We start from the raw sequence: 21,130 nt of genomic DNA, 5'->3' as shown, positions 1-21,130 counted from the left end.
GTAAGTAGGAAGAAACTACCACCATCAGGCAGTGCCAAACAGGGACCTTCTGAGTGACCCTGAAGGAACTCCTACCAGCAGCATGCACCACCTGCCCGGGTCACTTCATTAACCTCACAATAATGCAATACTCAACTTCACAGTATGGCATTTTTAGACACCACTTATTATTTCACGGTGTGGTTTTATTCTACCATTTCGCCCCATTAAGACTTGACATTCACTTATTATTGGGTATCTCCACAACCCCCTTGTTTCTGTGCTCTGCAACATCCACTTCTCTTCTGAATGACAAAACTTTGGGGTTAGTTGTCAAGATTTAGAAAATTTATTCTTTTTCAAAGAGAGAGTGATCATGACACAAGACAATCAATATTTTGTGGAACATTTATGAACTTGGACAGGAGCAACAAAAATATAGTACTTCCATTTACAATAAAAAAGTCCATGTGTTCCTATACTATATAATCATATACATACATTTTCCCCCCAAAGAGTCACTTATAAAATGAATTCACTGAACTGTATCACAGTCTCCCCATCATTAGGTATTCAATCTAGTACTAATTTTTAAACAGTAGCCCAACTTACCCGGACGAGTGCATCATCTATGATATGGTCACGTCTGACTTTGAGTCTCAAATATGGATTCAACTGCTGTCCTTGAACTAAGCTGTAGAGAACAGTGATTCTTCGTTCACTGTACATGCGAATTCTATTGTCATAATACAATCCCAAATTCTTTGTGACAGCATTCAATATAAAGGGACATGTCATAAAAGAGAATTTGTTCTCTGTTTCTACTTTGAAAAAAGTATAATCTTTATCCATTTCTAGAACATCATTCAGTGGTTCATTAATAAACTCTTCAAAAGGGATAAGTGGTTTTCGACAATCCAGAGTTTTAACAGCAAGTTCAGTTTCTAGTGGGTCCACTCGAGGACCTTTCTTGTTCCTTCTTTCTTCTCCCAATAGCTCCTGAAGTGTCAATTCACTGGACTCAGGAATAGGCTCTTCATCATCTTCTTCATTATGATTTGTGTCCACTTCCCCTCCCACTACATTTGCATAGTAAACCATTTTCAAGCACTTGGAAGCAGCAACAATAGCATCATCATCGTTCACTAGATTTCGATTGTTAAAGTCAGTGCTTATGACTTTGTATGTAATAAGTTGCTGAAACGTTTCCATCATTCTCCGAATCTGGTCTGCACTGTATTTAGACCACAGTCTGACCAGTTTTCCTTGGGCTGCAAGGGGTAGCTTACTCATTGCTTTGCAAAACAGTGGCAAAGCCATTTCCAGATATTCAGGACTGTGGAGATTTCTATTCTCCATGACAATAATGAATAAATTCAGATAATTAGGATCTCTGGAGTATACATTGTGATATGTCAAGTCACATTCCACATTAGGTGACAAATACACAAGTGCATTGAGAAAGGCAGTTTCTATTTTTTCATTAGAGAGCAATCTGGTGTAGACCCTTCTAATGGCCTCAATATCCACAGACACATCATCAGGACCTAATTTTTGTAAGTTGTTATCTCCTTGTGAGCTATCACTTATCCTTGAGGAAGATGCTTCTGAATCTTCTTCCATAGCTGCAGCAGAACATGCAGCTTTTTCCTTTTCATCTTCATCTTTGTCTTCATCCTTTCCTTGAAGAGATTTCAGTTCTTCCTTGGTGTGTTGTTTGACTTTCCGAAAGCTTTGCACCAATGCCTCAGCACTAGAAAAAACTCTTCCAATAACACGAATTAAAGGGGAATAATCCTCCCTCTCTCTACATAATTCTAGAATTTCATATACCGTCTCTTCTGTTAGGTAAGTCACATCTAGAAAATTAGGAAAAAAGAGAACATTTATTTTCATAATATATATGTATGTTTGCTTTCTTTAAATAAGTTCTAGTGAAAAATAAAATCACCAAACATGTTGCAATAAATACCATTTATGATTTACAACTCTTTTAAAAAGTATCTTAATACTTAGGTTCAACCAACAAAATATGCTTACTTATTTTTTTCAATGTACTACTAACAACTTTACTCATTCTTTTATATTCTATATATATTCTTATATATAGCTTTTACTGAGCTCAAGCTCTTTTCACAATGATGGTATATATTAACGGGCAGTTTTAACTGTAAATATGAACCAAGATATGATGTGCTGACTCATCACAATATACCGCTTACAACTTCGCTTTATTTTAGAGCAGAAACACCACTATTTTTCTGAGAGGTTTCTTTCTTATTTCACTACTCTGCTTTCAAAAGACTAGGAAGGCAAGGTTTTAAGAAAGATTTCTTCAGAGTCCTCTTTTGGAAATAGCCCTTGTCCTAAAACCAGACTAGTTCCTTTCTGAGTCTTCCTTTCTGAGTCTTAAGTTTTTTTTTCAGGGTGGCCATTCTGTGGGTGACCGAGAAGGATTAATGTATCATTTTCCATAAGCTCTGAAGTTGACAGACACTGCCATCTGCAGCCAGGTTGGAATAAATCTTACACAGTGACAGGAAATAGTTACAAAGCAGTGAAAACAATAGGATGGGAAGAAGACAACTTATGAGCAGACAAGTGAAACAGACTACTACGTAGTCACCAAAATCTGTTTCCTCTCCTTCCTGGGCACAGAGTTGGACACATTCTCCAGCTTTCCCAGCTTTTTGAGATAAGTGCTACTTTCAGGCTAATGCTTTTCTCCTTCTGGCTAATGGGATGATGCTTCCAGGATGGTTCTGAAAATCGTGTTAAAGATAGTGCCATTACAGCTGCAACTCTGAATGACTGCATGAACCAGAACTCTCTGCCAATCTAAAATATTATGGCTGTTAGATGAGCTAGAAACAAATTTCCACTGTTTGTAATAAGCTAGTATTCTTTCTGGGGTCTACTTAATATTGTATTCTAGCTGATCCTTACAAGTAGAGAAGCCTTTCATTTTCCCCATCTTGCCTTCAGAGTCTTTAAAATACAAGTAATGACCATCTCCCCCTAAGCTGATATATTACCACTGTTTTTGCAGCTTGTAGTATTTAAATCCATGGGAGTTTTATTATGATTTTCTATTATATCCATTCTTCCCCATAAAGAAATAACATCATAAAAGGCAAAAATGACACAGGAGGCCCTGAAAGGCCAGACTGAATATCAACTTATTACACATTTTCAGAGTTACCAAAATGTTAACAAATTAAAATTCTAATGAAATCACAGAAGAAACAAAGAAGAAGAGAATACTTCAAGGACTTTTTGAGATAAAAATCTCTGGAGCCACGGGCAGTTGCAGCGGTGAAAGAGTTTGTTGCAGTTTGCTGGAATTCATTTTACTTCCTTCTCATATCTGTCTTTAAATATAATGGCTTAGGCCTCCACTGTCAGCTTTTGCCATTAGACTTTTTACATTTGTTATTATTCACTTTCAGACAAAACGAGATAAACCTATACCTCCCATTCTCTTTAACAACAATATTTAAATCTATACATATACTCCCTTAAGAGGAACAGAGTAAGTTTGGAGGTTACAGAATGCATGAGTGCTTAAGGTGAGTGCCACTGCATGAAATACATTAGAAAAAGAAAGAAAAACTCCATGTGTTCCTTCTCTTTCACTTTTCTTACTCGAGAAGAAAATACAAGCACACACACAAAAATGAATTTTAACATGCTGTTTTCTAAAACTCCAAGTTCTCATCTTACTCAAATGTTGATTTATTTTGTGCAGTTTAATATGAGCTTTCATAATGTTTGACTTTTTTCAAAGAAGTTACCGAGTACAATGATTGGAGTGAAAAACAATGTAAAACATTCAAACTCAAAGAGTAGTAAATCCCAATGCTTGGGAACATCACACAACAGGCAATGTGTTGATTTAACACCTCATATCATAAAACTCCCGGGCACTTACCATGAGTTTCAGCTAAAAAAAAAAAAGAAGAAGAAGAAAAAAACTAACAATTTTAAAATTAAAATTAGCTTAGATATAATGCACTCACCCTCATGATGTTATCAAAAAAACTCAAAAAGAACCAAACCCACCCTACATTCTCTCACTTATTTTCTGAGATAAGCCTACATAATTACAAAATTTCACCTACCAAAGCTGAGAAATATACCCCAATAACACTATTTTTTGTTATGACTTGCATGAATATTAGATTACTAGATATAAAATAAAATGTTTTAACAGTCACCAATTTATTGCATACAATAAACAGCATAAACGATTGTATTTTAAATGAAAATACAGAAGTAAAAATATTTCAATCCTGTAGTCAAATGACTACATTAATAAAAGAAGTGAAAACAGCCTTTAAACAGAAGATAACCAAATTTCACTTTACAAATCAATTCTAATAGCAAAGAAAAGAATGAATGCTCTGGGCAGAGATAATTCAAAAACCCTGAAAGGGGGTGGCTGGGTGTGTGTGTGTGTGTGTGTGTGTGTGTGATCCCTAATGACTATAAAACATGTCTGGCATTACTCAAAGTACTCAAATGTTTGACAGGTAAGACAAACCGATTACTAAAAGTATATGAAATGTCTAATGACCAACCACAAGATCTCATTCTCAACTAACAGAAAGTTGAGTAATGCTGGGAAATACCCCAAAACTTTTGTGTCCTGATTAATAGCAGTTTAGTTTACATGGCTGTATCAACTTAAATTTTCTCTTGTGATTACTTCTAACTCCAAAGCAAGTGCTATAATTGTTCTGTATCTGAAATGTGATCCTCTGAAACTGCTCTCTTTCCTCCAGCTCTCTAATATATCTGGGCAGACACTTTAGGCTGGCTAACTCCAAATCTATTCACCACCTTTACCCCAACATGCCATTGTGATAGAAACTGAAAACTAAACACTAGTATTCCAATCCTCACTTGCACTGGGGGACAGTATGTGACACAGGTCTGCCAGTGACCTAAGTGGAAGCCTACTGGTGGACTTCTGAGTATTTGTTTTCCTGATAAATGAGACAAATATGACTAACTCATACTTTGAGTAGAAAAAAAAATCATTTATTCTTATTAGCAGATGTACAAAATAAGCCAACTAATATCATTTTCAAATTACCCAAGCAAAGACTATACAGGTCTCCATAAATTATAAAACTGTCCTTCAAATTTAAAAAAAAAAACGTGTTTACTAATATTTTGAGACCACTTTTCATACAGGCCAGTAAAAATTATCGAACTGAGGAAGAAATAAAAATGGAGCACCCCAAATAAAGAGCTTTTGTCATTTTGAATTAACTATTCAGATATGTTATTTTACAGGAAAGAGAACAAATGATATATTTTGTCTGTTAACTCTAAGAAGATGTATTGGTAAAACAATATTACTGACAAAAGTCTTAATCCCTTTAATCAAAAGAGTGACAGCCTTGTCATCAAATACTTAAGCAGAGGATAATTTTAGAGTCATGTAGATAATCCTATCTTCATTGTGTCAAATGGACCCTTATACTTGTAATGAACACATATAAAATTTCTTAATATGATTCCTACCTCTGCTTTTATATTTGCTTCATAGTAAAAGACAATACAAAATGCAAATGGTTAGTGAATGAGCAGCTTCCAAAAACCGAACCACAAAAATACCAAATTTTATCACACCACGAATCTAATCTTTGGTCCTTGCTACCAGACTGTCAACACCTTCTTTTATGGGTCATAACTCTTTAAGAACGAATCCTTAAGGTTTGTTCTATTCAGGATATTTAGGCATCTTCTGCTAAACTTCAGTAACCTCTTCCTGAAGAGTGTGAAACTGCTAACTGGGAGCTTATTTCGCAATATTTTAATTGGAAAAAATTATAATATGTTCTTATGAGACCAGGCCCCCCCCAAAAAAAACAAAAACAAAAAACACCTAATTTCTTAAAATATAACCAGAACATAGTAACTATCTATTATAAATAACTATCCAGTTAGGACATAGGACATTCTGTTTCCTAATCATCAAATAATAAAGTTGTTAACAAAGAGTTGCCTTGCATGCAGTAAATATGGCTTATCTTACAGATAAGCAGCGTTCTAGACCCACGCACCCTCTGTTGGCATGACATGCTCTTCAGAACATCTTCAAGTGATTCTGACATTCTACTAATTCTACATAAAATGTACTAATACTTTATTCACATGGTGTTTTGTTTAAAATGTTAAACTGAGTTTTTCAGACATAGATGTAAATTAGTTAAAAAACATTGCATTTTGAAATATAAACATTCATTAACGTTTGAGTATCAATAAAAGGAGGTACTCTACTGAGAAAACAATAAATGAGACATTTTTGTATGACATACCTGTATATTTTATGATATATGTGTATTTGAAAAATACTCTTAATCTATAAAATTTTAAACTTAAATTCTTATGCGAAAAGAGTTTGGGGCAGACTATTCAACACCTGAAACTTTGTAACTACAGCTAACATATATAATTAACACTCGAAATAAAAGTACTAGTGCAGTTACTATATTTATAATTCCTAGTAAAAATATACTATAGTAAATACAGGTGTTGCAGGAAAAAGGGGGCAGGGGGAAAGAGTGTAGTATATTGGAAGAAAGTACAATGAACTGCTAAATTATATAGACTTGAGCTTAAACAGTACACAAAGACTGGGGATAATCACCCAATAAGTACCTCTAAAATGAACCACATAGCCAAAAAGAAGATGGGTACATCCATCCTGTACTATAATCCCCAAATGGCTTGCTGCCTTCAACTGTGGCAGCACATCCTACATTCACAGTAACAGTTGTTCTTATGGTGCACACTTGCTGGGGAAATATGTATAATGCAACTTCCACATTAACATATTGACAACGTTCACTTATTTATCTAGTGTGTGAGCTAATTCATGGAATAGAAATATTCATGCAATAAAGCTGCAATAAAGTTATGAAAACAGCTTTATTATGGAAACAGAGTAGAAGCTATTAACACAATTCCATTTCACTAATTAATTTAAACTTGATTCAAATGACGTTACTGAAAACTTCAGAGGTAGTATCTAACTTCTATATATTCTAAACAAAAAGCTTCCTCTGTTAAAATACAATTACCTCTGGCAGGACTGTCAGTCATTCAAAAATCTGATTAACTTGTTTCTAATACCGATTTGCCTTCACTGGGAGAAAGAAAGCTTGAAGTTTATTAAAAAGAAAAAAAGTTTTAAAAGTTTTGGAATACAGGATCATTTAGAAAGAAAAATAAGGCTTGGGTAAGACTACCATTGTTAGTAATGATTCTTGGCAGTATGAGTGTGCCAAATGCCTGGGAGAAGGTGAGCAGGATACAGGAAGAATACATTAGGAAGAAAAATTGATTATTTCTCAGGTAACTATTAACAACATTTTGCCTTGCCTTCAGAAACAGAAAAAGATCACTGATTCCTCTTTCTGCTACTTCCACTGTATAGTGCTCGGGTTCCAAAATGCATGCCAGATATTTAGTCCAGCTATTCTAACATCTAAATGACTTTGTGGCCTAGTTTAGGTTATTAGCTACTACTTAATACATTTTTCCTAGTGGAAAATATTTAAAATTTCTAATCAATCCATTAGCAAAGGAACTTTTGGGAATATAATCTGCTTCTAATTAGAGATCATCGGAACAGTAAAATAGAGTGAAATCATTAACTCAGTTATTAGTTCTGTCCTCTATCACAATAAAAAATCGATTCCACTATACTATCATGTCCTAAGGTCACAAAATGAGACAAAAAAAGCAAACAGCAACACCTCACACATTTTGAAAATCTCCAATGTGGTTTTCAGTCCAAAATTCTCAATTAAAAATAGAACATCTTACCTTTAAAATCATCTCTTGCTCCTTGTCCATCCTTCTTGTTCATTTTCACGTCAGAGCAGTTGTTAGGGGCACCTTTAGAGTTTTCAAGGTAAGCTGAGCTTGCTCCTTTCTTGGAAGGATGAGGATCACAGAGTTTTGCATTAATCTTATAAAGCTCAAGGGCTTTAATAGCTGCTGCATTGTTATCCATACGACGAAAAGTTGGACAGGAAGCACAAAACTCATTCGTGCAGGCCTCATTTCCACAGCCCTCAGTTAACTGGTGGTAGTAGCGTTCTATTAGATGTTTTGCAGCTGCTCGCTTCCTGTACCAAACATTCAAACAATAAGCACAGTGATTAGTAGAGCTCTCAGGTACAAAGCTCAACAGATCATCAGCAAGGCAGAAGTTAGTCAAGCACTGAAGTAATAAACCTGCATATTAAGATGAGGTATAGAAAATGGAGATACACTATTTACACAAAACTTTTAACTGGTGAAATCTTTGATACTTATTTCCTAAGACATATGATAAAGAATACCAATGCTTGTCAAAAATCATTGTTTTAATAGAATATGCTTTCCTTTGGTTTGGGGCGCAGTGGAGGGGCGCTTGTTTGATGTGCTTCAATTGTTTAGCACCACAGCTGAAAATCACAAGTTTTATGACTAAGAGTTTTAGTATTTTATCACTTTAAAAATTAACATTAAGAAAATGAGAGTCTATTTAAAGTATCAATACAGCTTTCCTTTATATAATCACCATCTTGTTTCAACAGTCTGTAAATATTTGGCTTATAGTTAACACAGAACTTCTATGTGGAACAAAGAAGGACACCCCCCCCCATTATCTACTATATGGGAGATTTAAAAAGAAATTTATAAATAAAATATCCAAACCTTATGTTATATTATAAGAAAGTGGCTCAAAACATACAATTTTGAACCCAAAAGGTATCATTAAACTTCCTCATTAATATCATGTCATAGGAACATGGAATATTTTAAATTCCTTTTAGAGCAAAATCTTATATTCTTCTTACTTTGTGAACATAAAGTATGTGAATTAATGTTCCATTATGGCTGTTCTAGCAGACCTAGGAAGGATACTGAAGAAGGGGTTATTTCATCAAGCAAGAAGCTGGACTACATTTCTATCTCTATGGCTTATTCCAACTCTTAAGATCTATACTTCTACTATTGATGATATGAGATCACCATAACTTGAGTAGTCTACTGGATCCAAAAAAACATAATTCATAGCTATTCCTTTTGTTTCCAAATAGACATACAGGAATAAAAACTACAAATAATCAAAACAATTTAAAAAATAATTTACCTAATTTAATTCTCAAAGTGTTCCTACAATGATCTCACAAACATGTAGGACTAAATGGCAAATGGCATTAGAGTTTACATCTTGTTAATCGTGAGATACATCTTGTTAATCATGAGATACATCTTGTTAATCATGAGAAACTGAACAACTAACAAGAAGACAAATAAGGGACACACTAATAAGTCAAATTTTGTCTCAAAAGTAGGACTCTGTCTCTAAACTATCAAGGTAAGTGACAAACAGTAATAACTCAAACACATTCAATTCATTCTGGTGCTCTGTTTTTCATATGTTCCATGCAAATTTACCACTCAATGCATGCGAACAGAGAAAAAAGAAAAACCCACAAAACGCACTTAGATATTTTATTATATGTAGCTATAAACAATTCCACTCCTGAAAATTAAAACATACTATTTCAGATGTATCACTGTGCAAAATACTAAGTGACAACATGTGAAGAAAAAGAAATATAGAATTTATAAGGTTTATACCATACACTGCTATTCTTCTTCCAAAATGCAATAGCTTTCCCTAGTGAGAATGTAAACAAGTATGTATTTCCTTTCTGGAAGAAAATTATGAACTTTTATCAAAAGTCTTAAAAATGAATCAGAGGATGAACCATATGAATCAAAGATCCCATTTTGGGTGAAAATAATAGGACAATTTTGTTTCTACAAAACCTGGAAAAAAATTGACATGCCCAAAAATAGATTACTAAAATGAACTGATAACCATTCACACAATGGAATAAACAAAAATTATCAAGATATGAATTTGGCATAGATCACTAATTGATCTTTTAATTGTAAAAGTCTGTTACAAAGTACTGTCATATGAAGCCATTTTTATTTCAAAGTGTCAACAGTCATTTCCCTGAATAATGTGATTGAATGAGTTTTTTAAATTATTCTATCATTTTGTTTGCAATTTATTTTTTCTATAACATGTTACTTATATATTAAAATTAATGAATATGAAAGGGGAAAATGTTAGTGGTTTCAAAACTTCATATACGTGATTTGAATGGCCTCAGGGTTTACTAAATTGTCCGTATGAGTTTTTAAAGATTAATTTCAAAAATCAAAATACCAAAACAGTCTAGCTATTTTTCTTATTGTCCTAAAAAAACAAACAAACCAAAAAAATACCGGTCATACACATAATGCTTCTGAATGTAATACATAAACAAGTGTGAACATGAAAAACAGAACAAGACTGAGAAATCAGAAAACCGGCTTTAAGAATCAAAGTAGCTGTACTATCTGAACAACTCTGGACCTCAGTTTCCCATCTTTAAGACTCCTTTCAGTTCTAAATCTGTTAATAGGGAGGTGAGCAAGGAACTATCATTTGTTGAATGCCTGGTAACATACTGGACACACTGCAAGGGACTTTTACACAGGTTATCTCATCTGAATCCCATGACTTTGAGGATGATCTTCAGTCCACAGCCAAAAAAGGAGACAGAACTGAAAGAGTCAAATCACATATCCAAGGTCGCACAAAGGAAAGTGCAGAACTAGGATGAGAGCAGGAGTCCAGAGGTCTTCTGGCTTCAGGGTCTAAGTCGTTTCTACTATATTGTCTTACAGAAGGTGATACATTTCAAAATAATTCTTAACAATAGTAGTACTAAAAACTTTTATGGAAAAAAAATCCCATAAATAATGTGTAATTGAAAAAGTAAAATGCCTTCTGAAAAATCATAATTTGAATCTCAAATTTATGCGTATCTGGTATCACACAAATCACAAAAGTTTCTTGAGGAACAGGTAGCACTATATTCTGTAAATTTAATATATCTATAATTTGTTGAAGACCTACGTGCTAGGCTTACAGATGTTCTCGCTTTAGACGACAATAAACCCTAGAAGTTAAAAGCTCACACTCTGAGGCCAGATTGCCCAAGTTCACATGCTGGCTCCGTCACTTATTAACTATGTGACCTTGAATGAGTTTACTTAACTTCCTGTGTCTCAGTTTCCTCATCTTAAAAATGATGGCATACAGAATTATTATGGCTGTGAGAGAATTAAATGAGTTAATATATAAAAAGTGCTTAGAACACTGCATGGCACATAGTAAGCACCATTAACTTATGGCACATAGTTAGCCACCATTTATTGTTACAATTTTTATTAGCATCCTCACAAGTCTATGATTAGCTATATTAACCTGCATTCTGCTGATGCTCAGAGCTGTTACCTAACAAGTCACATATCTAATAAGAGATCTGAACCCAGGTTTGACTCAAAACTTGGGCTTTTAATACCACTAAGGGTAGATTTAATATAAAAGTAGGCCCCTCTACTTGATCTGCTTCGCTGCCCCAAGACTTAGAAACGGCAGCTAGACTGATGAAACAGGACTGAAAGGAGGCCAAGACAGAACCTCCGTGTTATTAGTGGAATCAACCACACCAAGCATTTTTCTTCTTTCCTCACTTCAGTGACACCTTGAATTACCTGTATATAATTCTGTATCCCCATCTAATTTAGAGCACATAAAAAAGCCTCTACATTGGGAATATGTACATTAATAATGACATTTTGGTAAATAACCTGTACAAGATTAAACCCTATACATCGAGTTGCCAAATCATAGGTTATGGACCAAATCTAGCATGCCACCTATTTTTTTATAGCTTGTTTGGTTTTTAAATTTTAAATGGTTGAAAAAGTCAGTATAAGAATAACATTTTGTGACATGTAAAAATTACATGAAATTCAAATTTTAGCATCCACAAAGTCTTACTAGAACACAGCCAAGCTCATTCATTTACATATTGTCTACTGCTGTTTTCATAATACAACAGCAGAGCTGAGTAGTTTTAACAGAGACTGTACAGCCTGCAGAGCCTAAAATAAATACCACCTGGCCTTTACAGAAAAAATTTCCCAACTCTTAATTTAGAGACTGTGCTTTCTGCCCTCCAGTGACACTTCCATCCAATCACATGGCCTCCTACTCTTTCTTTTCCCTCAGCAAATCATTTTATGCAGTAAAATGTATAACTCCCTCAAGTATAATTTCAAAAAAGAAAGGAAAGAGGGAAAAAGAAAGATAAAGAAGAGACAAGGAGAGAAAAAGAGGAAGAAAATGAAATAGAAAAAAGGAAAGAAATGAAGAGATGTCTTTTCCCAACGGGGTCCCTTTAGTGACACCTTATCTGTCATTCAAAACCATCCCAAGAGGGGCTATGGCTAACTTTCTATAATTTCCTCACATCTCACTGCCTTTTCTTCTATGTAAAAAACAAACCAAGTATTATACTTTATAATATACTGATTTTTTATAAAGGGATTTTTTCTTATCAAGTCAAGTGAAACCATTTAGTGGTAGCGCTCTCAACGCTCTTGAGATTACTTACACAGGTAATACTTTCCATTGACTTCTTTTATTTCTATGACTGAATCAATGAGACAGTCCTACAAATAAATGTTCTGTGGAATAATAATATGGAGAGCCAGAGTTACTCTAGAAAACTTGGTGGAAATCTTTTAAAAATGGTTTCACCTTAGGGGGAAGTGTACTGATGTCAGCAATTAACTTTGAAATGTATGGGGGAAAAAAGATGGATTGATAAATAGAAGGGTGGATATATGATAAAGCACCGTAAATATTAAAGGTAGAATCTAGATGACAGGCATATGGCATCAACTGTGCAATTCTTTCAATTTACCTGCATGTTTGGAAGTTTTCAAAGTAAAACACTGGGGGAAAATACTGTTGCCATATTGTAACTTTTTAGACAGCAGATCAAATGGCAGAGGAAATGGTTTCAGCCATCAGGGGAGGAAAAGGAAAACCAATGTCAACATCATCAATGGTACTAATACCACATTTGCCGACTCTGTTTTTGGAACAGTCCGGTACTTAACAAAAACAAAAAAACAAAACCCTATAATAATAATGATAAATACAAGAGTTAAACTCTGACCACATTATGCACAGCAACTTAATTTGCCTGTCAAGGAAACAAATACTAGGAAAGTATGTTTAATGTTCCTATACCAATGGCAAACCACTGGAATCAGAACCACTGAAACGGCTGCCAACAATGTAAGAGATGGAAGTGGAAAATGATCTTAAATTGAACTTAGTAGGAAGTTGGAAAATAAACAATGAATACAAGAACGAAGAAAATGAAGAAATAAAAATAGTAACTGTCAGGGGACTTCCCTGGCAGTCGAGTGACTAAGACCCCGAGCTCCCAACGCAGAGCGCATGGGTTTGATCCCTAGTCGGGGAACTAAGATCTCGCATGTTGCATGGCGTGGCCAAAAAAAAAAAGCAACTGTCAGAAAGTGAAGATGTATCAGTGAACAGTGAGCAAACAAGACTAATTATAATACAAAACGACAGAACTTAAAAGAAATAGTAACTGTGATGTGCAACATAAGAACTATTGGTGGAGGAAGTACAGAATAATGAAAAGAGATAAAAAGGCAAAGATCAAAAGAACATGTGAATGTTAAGTAGAGGGGCTTTAATTGAAAATGAAGTCAAATGAAGATGTGAGGAATCAAGAAGCCAAAGATAAAACAGAAAGGGCCCAAGGCTTATATAATCAGTCTATAAAGCTAATAACCACTGCTTACTAGCCTCAAAGAAAGTAGAACAGCTTTGTTCCTTCTAGGATGTTGCCTTTGTAAATCCTCCACCCCCTTCCCCAAAGTTTTATTTAACATAAAAAAATTTTAAGAAAGACCAATGTTATCCTAGATAGTATTAGGCCTTACAGAAATAGATCCGACAAAAAAACATCTGTGACACAGCCACGATCAGGTTTAAGGTTGGGTCTATTACAATGGATTTGAGTGAATTATTAGACTATTTCAATTGTGAACTCATTATTACCATGATCCAAGCAACAAGCCATTAACTATAGAATAAGATACAGTTTTCACAAAAATAAGTTTTTATTTAAATTGTTATTTTTTTACTGTTAGAAATATGTTTACTGTAATAATAAGTCCTCAGTATTCTTTTATTGAGGCTTTAATCTCAATGCCTAGAGAGTTTGTTATACAGTAAACACAACTGTAGAACTAAATATTTATTCAAAATTACTCACCTTAAAAAAACTTTTTGTTTTTTAAAACAGTGTGACATTTTAGAATGAAGAATAAACAAAATACAAAATATATCCATCCACCTCCCTCCAATTAAGATCCTAAAGGGAAAGGAATACAAAGTACATGCTGGCATTAGTGTAGCGCAACTACTAATTCTCTGTGATGATCATGAAATATGGTCTTTGACTTTTATTTCTGATTCAAAGACAATCAAGACAAAACTTGTACCTTGACTAATTATACATCTGAGTGTCTACCATGGATCAGGCAATATGCTGTAAATTCTGTGATAAAGATCTGGTTGGCTGACTATTTTGCATTCTAGATAGCTGGATCACTCTTATAAAATAATCTTTTCTAGGAGGTTAGGGAGCTGAGAAAACCTTGGAGTTATTTAAAAACTTAAGAGCTTTTATATATATTGTTGAGAAACACCTAGAGTTCTTTCAGTGTTAGGGTGAGAAAATTCTTAAGACTTAACTTTGAATTTATACTAAAGATTATTCAATACACATCAAAGTTAGCTTTGTATAGGTGATAAATGAGCCTATAGGTGCATTCCTATCAACTGAACTGTAGAATTACTACATCTATCTGAACAAAGATAAAAAAACTAACCAGCCAACCAGAAAGGACAGCAGGACGGAGAAAAAAGAAGCACCAGAACTGATTCCCCCACAGAAACTCTGACTTACATGTGATCCCAAAACCTTTTAGGAAACCTCCAAAACCAATTAGAAAGTTGCAGTACCTCAGGCAAGCTCAAAGCCTAAACCAGCCAGAAATGTGTAAGAAAAGTTGTTTCATATCAATTGCCTCAACCCCTCCTCAAACTGGCACAGTTCACAATAGTGATGAAAAGCCCAACTTGCAGCATCACCCTTGGAAACAGAAAAAAAAAAAAAAGAGAAGAATTATGTCCAACATTCTCAAGGGGGCTGCCCAAAGAACTACTTTCTGTCTTGCCTAACTCAGAAAACTGATGGAACTAGCATACACTGACTGGATGCCTAGGGAAAACAAAAGACAGTTCTCTGGCTTGCTGTAGCCTCAGAGAACCTTAAGTGCTACAGAAAGACACAAGAGAAGGCAAAAGACTATAAGCTCTTGAAAAAAAACCAATAAACCTCTTCAATTGGGAAATTACAAGCACAAGTCCAGAGAAGATGCACTCCCTAAAAGGTTTTAGAGGTACCAAGAATCTCTAGCTAGGCTGAATGATGGTGATCTTCTCCTCTATGAAGCCAGACCATAAAGACTGGGAGAGAAGCTGTTTTCCAAATGCAAAATCCACATCAATAACAACAAAAAAATAAGGCACATAAAAAAACAGGGAATCATGACCCAGTCAAATGAACAAAATAAAGTTCTAGAAAATGACCTAAAGAAACAGAGCTCTACGAATTAAATGACAAAAAATTCAGCCTAACTGCTTTAAAGAAACTCATAGTACTACAAGAGAACACAAAGAGAAAACTAGATGAAATCATGATGCATGAACAAATGAGAATATCAAAAAATATATACACAAAGAACCAAAGATTCTAGAGTTGAAGAATACAATAAATGAACTGAAAAATTCTCAAGAGGTAATGGCAGATTTGATCAAGCAAAAGAAAAGAATCAATGAACCTGATGGGCAGGTCTTTGAAATTCTTGAGTCAGAAGGAAAAAAGAAGAAAAAGAAAAAAAAAAAAAAAGAAAAATGAAGAAAGCCTAAGGGACTTATGGGACATCATCAAGATGACCAATATATGCATTAGGGGAATACCAGCAAGAGAAGAGAAAATGAAGCAGACAGCTTATTTGAAAAAATAATGGCCAAATGCCTTCCAAATATGAGGAAGAAAAAAATGGTATCTAATTTTAAGAGGCTCAAAGGACTCCAACTAGGATGAACCGAAAGAGGCCCATACTAAGATGCATTATAATCAAACTATCCAAAGCCAAAGATAAAGAGAAAATCTTGAAAGCAACAAAATGGAAACTACTGGTCATGTACAAGGAAGCTATCAGCAGATTTCTCAGTAGAAACCTTCCACACCAGAAAGGAGTGGGACGACATATTCACAGTGCTGGAGAAAAATACCTTCCAACCAAAACACTATTATCTGGCAAAACTGACTTTAAAAATGAAGGAGATATAAAGACCTCCTAGCATAAACAAAAGCTGAGATAGTTCACCACCACTAAACCTGCCTTACAAGAAATGCAAAAGGGAGTCCTACAACTTGAAACAAAAGGACACAAAACACAACATAAAAGCATATGAAAATATAAAGCTTTCTGGTAAAGGTAAATTTATAGACAAATACAGAATCCTGTAATATTGTAATGGTGGTGAGTAAATCACTTTTAATTCAGGTAGAGAGTTAAAATATAAAAACATTTTAAAAACTCAACTATATGTCAACGGATATGAAATATAAAAAGGTGTGATTTGTGTCATCAACAAAAAGGGGAGAGATGTAAAGAAGTAAAGTTTTTGTATGCAGCTGAAATTGTTATCAGTTTAAAATACTTCATTACAACTGTAAGATTTTATGTAATTGCCATGGTAACCACAAAGAAAATACCTATAGAAGATGCACAAAAGAAAGAAAGGAATCAAAGCATGTCACTACAAAAAAAAATTAACAAAACACAAAGGAAGGCATCTCAGAGAAAAAGAGGGGAAAAAATAACTACAATATATACAAAAAACAATTAACAAAATGGCAATAGTAAGTTGTTCCCTATCAGTACTTACTTTAAATGTTAATGGATTAAACTCCCAATCTAAAGACACAGATTGGCTAAATGGATTTAAAAAAGAAAAGACTCAACTATATGTTGTCTACAAGAGAGTTACTTTAGATACAAGGACATACACAAACTGAAAGTGAAAGAACAGAAAAAACATCCTATGCAAATATAACCGAAAGAGGGAAGAGATACATATGATCAGAAAATAAAGAAAATATTTATATATAAGAAAATAAAGTCAAAAACTGTCAAAAGAAACAAAGGACACATTATATAATAATAAAAGGGTCAATTCACCAGAAAAACACTACAATTATAAATATATATGCAGAGCACTGAAACATACTAAGCAAACATTAACAGAATCAAAGGGAGAAATAGACAGTAACACAATTACAGTAGGACATTTCAGTACCTCACTTTCAATAGTAGATATATCAACCAGATAGAAAATCACTTGGGAAATAGAGGACTTGAACATCATAATAAACCAAATGGACCTAACAGACAAATAAATGACACTCCACACAACAACAGCATAATCTACATTTTCTCAGTTGCACATAAAACATTTTCTAGGAAAGAGCACATGTCGTGCCACAAAACGAGTCTTAACAAAATTTAAGAAGACGGAGATCATACCAAGTATCTTTCCCAACCACAATGGAATGAAGTTAAAAATCAAAAGGAAAACTTGAATATCCACAAATTTATGGAAATTAAACAACATAGTCTTGAACAACCAATGGGTCAAAGAAGAAATCAGAAGAAAAATTAGAAAATATCTTGAGACAAACAACAATGAAACACAACATACCAAAATGTATGGGATGCAGCAGAAGCAGTACTGGGGAAGTTTATAGTGGTAAACACCCACATTGAAAAAGAAAAAAGACCTTGAATCAATAACCTAACTTTAGACCTCAAGTAACCAGAAAAACAGACTAACTCAGAAGGAAGGAAACAAAGATTATAGAGAAATGAAATAGAGCATAGACAACTGAAAAAATAATCAATGACAGTAAGAGTTGTTTTTGGAGAATTTCAAGAAAATCAACAAATCATTTGCTAGACCAAGAAAAAAGAGAAATGACTCAAACAGCAAAATCAGAAATGAAAGAAGAGAAATTATAATTGATACCACAAAAATAAAAAGAATCATAAGAGACTACTAACAACAAGTATACACCAACAAATTGAATAACCTAGAAAAAAATGAATATATTTCTACAAAAGCCCAGGATAAGATAGCTTCACTGGAGAATTCTACCAAAGATTTAAAGAAGAATTAACACCAATCCTTCTCAAACTCTTTCCAAAAAATGAAGAGAAGGATACACTTCCAAACTTACCTATGAGGCCAGTATTACCCTGATACTGAAATGAGACAGAGCTATGAGACAAGAAAAATACAGGCCAATATCCCTGATAAATATGGATGCAAAAATCAATAAATTACTAGCAAGTAGAATTTGACAACACCTGAAAAGGATTATACACCATCGCCAGGTGGGATTTATTCCTGGAATGTAAGGATGCTTCATCATATGAAAATCAATCAATGTCATACAGCAAATTACCAAAATGAAGGACAAAAATAACATGATCATCTCAACTGATGCAGAAAAAGCATTTGACAAACACCCTTTCAAAACAAAAAGTCAAACTAGACACAAAAGGAAATTACCTCAACATAATAAAGTCCATATAAGCAAAGCCCACAGTCAATATTATACCCAATGGTGTAAAACTGAAAACCTTTCCTCTAACATCAGGAACAAGGGAAGGATGCACACTCTCACCATTTCTTTTCAACATAGTACTGGCAATCCTAGTCAGAGCATTCAGGCAAGAAAAACAAATGAAGGCATCCAAATAGGAAAGGAAGAAACAAAATTATCTTTGTTCACAGATGACATGAATATGCAGGAAACCATAAAGATCCCACAAAAAAAATGTTAGAACTAATAAATGAATTCAGTAAAGTTGCAGGATACAAAAATCAACTTGCAAAAATCAGTTGTGGGGCTTCCCTGGTGGCGCAGTGGTTGAGAATCTGCCTGCCAATGCAGGGGACACGGGTTCAAGCCCTGGTCTGGGAAGATCCCACATGCCGCGGAACGACTACGCCCGTGAGCCACAACTACTGAGCCTGCGCGTCTGGAGCCTGTGCTCCGCAACAAGAGAGGCCGCGACAGTAAGAGGCCCGCGCACTGCGATGAAGAGTGGCCCCCGCTCACGGCAACTAGAGAAAGCCCTCGCACAGAAATGAAGACCCAACACAGCTAAAAATAAATAAATAAATTTATTTTAAAAAAAAATCAGTTGTGCTTCTATAAACTAAAAATGAACAATCTGAAAAGGAAATTAAGAAAATATTTCCATTTGCAACAGCATCAAAAATAAAATACTTATGAACAGACTTAGCCAAGGAGGCAAAAGACTTTTACAGTGAAAGTGACAAAAAATTTCTGAAAGAAGCTAAAGAAGACACAAACAAATGGAAAGACAGCCTGTGTTCATGGATTGGAAGACTTAGTTAATGTTGTTAAAAGGTCCATACTACCCAAAGCAATCTACAGATTCAATTCAATCCCTACTGAAATCCCAATGGCATTTTCTCAGAAATAGAAAAAAAAATCCTAAAATTCATATGGAATCTCAAAGGACCCCAAATAGCAAAACTAATCTTGAGAAAGAAAAACAATGTCAGAGGCCTCACAATTCCTGATTTCAAAACATCTTTACAAAGCTACAGTAATTAAAACAGTATGGTACTGGTATAAAGACAAGTCATACAGACCAATGGAACACAACAGAGAATACAGAAATAAACTCTTACACATACAGTCAAATGATCTTCAACAAGTTGCCATGGGTACACATGGGAAAGAACAGTCTCTTCAACAAATGGTGCTGAGAAAACTGAACATCCCCACGCAAAGAATGAAGTTGGACCCTTAACTTATACTATACAATATAAAAGTTAATTCAAGATGGATTAAAGACCTAAATATGTGACCTTAAACTATGAAACTCCTAGAAGAAAACATAGTGGGATAGTTTCAGGACACTGGATTTGGGTAATGAATTCTTTGATATGACACCAAAAGCATAGGCAATGAAAGCAAAAATAGCCAAATGGGACTATATCAAACTTAAAAATAAGAAATATCAAAGGAAACAATCAACAGAGTGAAAAGGCAACCTATGGAATACAATCTATTCAATCTTCTGGGCTCAACAGTCTATGTCAGGAGTACAGGAACCAGAGGGTTGAGGCTGGAAGATAGTAGAGGGGCCAAGGGACATCTCTCAAAGACAAGGAAGGACAGATGGGATGAGAGAAAGCAAGTAAGAAAGCACACAAAGTCTGCAACCAGAGGCGGGTGTTTTAATTAAAGGTTTCATGGGCAGAACAGTTCAGACTGGTATGCCTATGGGAATGGGAAGGAGCAGGAAGCAGCGGTGAAGGTTTTTGAAGATAAAATGGGTGGGGAACTGAGATGTTGTTAGAGTTTACCCATGTAAACAAAGACAGCAGGGGATCTGCAGCAGAGTACAAAAGTATGAGTTCTTCAAAGACTGAGAAAGGCCTGGGAGATAATTAGATAATGGAGAGAGAAGATGACACAGCCAGAAAGCACAGCCTCAAAGGAACAGGGATTCTTATATTGAGAAAATAACAGAAACAGTCCAGAAGCATTAGTGGAAAAAGAGTAACAGTGTGTAGGAAATAACGTCAAGGCTTACAGCACCCTGTATCCAGTAATATAGAGACTGTTCTCACCAAGTCACCACTTTTCACTCCTTATTTCACTTAACCTTGCTGCGAAATGTAGGCCTTTTGGAAATTGTTGACTGTGGGTTTTCAGGACACTATTTCCTGATTTCCTCCTTTCTCCCTGGCTGTTCTTCAGATACTTCCCTTCCTAATCTAGAAATGCTTATTATACTCCCCAGGGACCAGCCATTAGACACTTTTTCTTTTGTATTCCTCTTTGGACAGTTTCATCTTTCAAGGTTTTAGAAACACCTGATGACTTCCAAATGTCTCCTTCAGTATAGCTGAAACTTTGCTTGAGAAACTAGTACTATTCCAGCTCCTATGGCTATTTTTATATGGGCTCTTTCTTCAAGGAACTTACTGTTTAAAGGGAAA

General features: G+C 34.7%; 1 protein-coding gene across 4 annotated transcripts in view; it reads right to left on the bottom strand.

Annotated features, from left to right (window-relative positions):
* Positions 1-21,130, bottom strand: part of UBE3A (ubiquitin protein ligase E3A) — a 91,692-nt gene that overhangs the window by 25,033 nt on the left and 45,529 nt on the right. For 3 of the 4 annotated variants that reach the window (XM_036842715.1, XM_036842718.1, XM_036842716.1), the window contains 2 exons: positions 7,822-8,126; positions 592-1,838 (listed from right to left, as the gene is read on the bottom strand). In XM_036842715.1, coding sequence (XP_036698610.1) covers positions 592-1,838; positions 7,822-8,126 — 1,552 coding nt within the window. The remainder of the gene's footprint in view (positions 1-591; positions 1,839-7,821; positions 8,127-21,130) is intronic. The other variant, XM_036842719.1, reaches the window with a different exon arrangement.

This window comes from Balaenoptera musculus, chromosome 2, assembly GCF_009873245.2.
Source record: "Balaenoptera musculus isolate JJ_BM4_2016_0621 chromosome 2, mBalMus1.pri.v3, whole genome shotgun sequence".
Lineage (NCBI taxonomy): Eukaryota > Metazoa > Chordata > Mammalia > Artiodactyla > Balaenopteridae > Balaenoptera > Balaenoptera musculus.
Note: the sequence above shows the minus strand (reverse complement) of the source record. Positions and strands in the feature narration are given on the sequence as shown.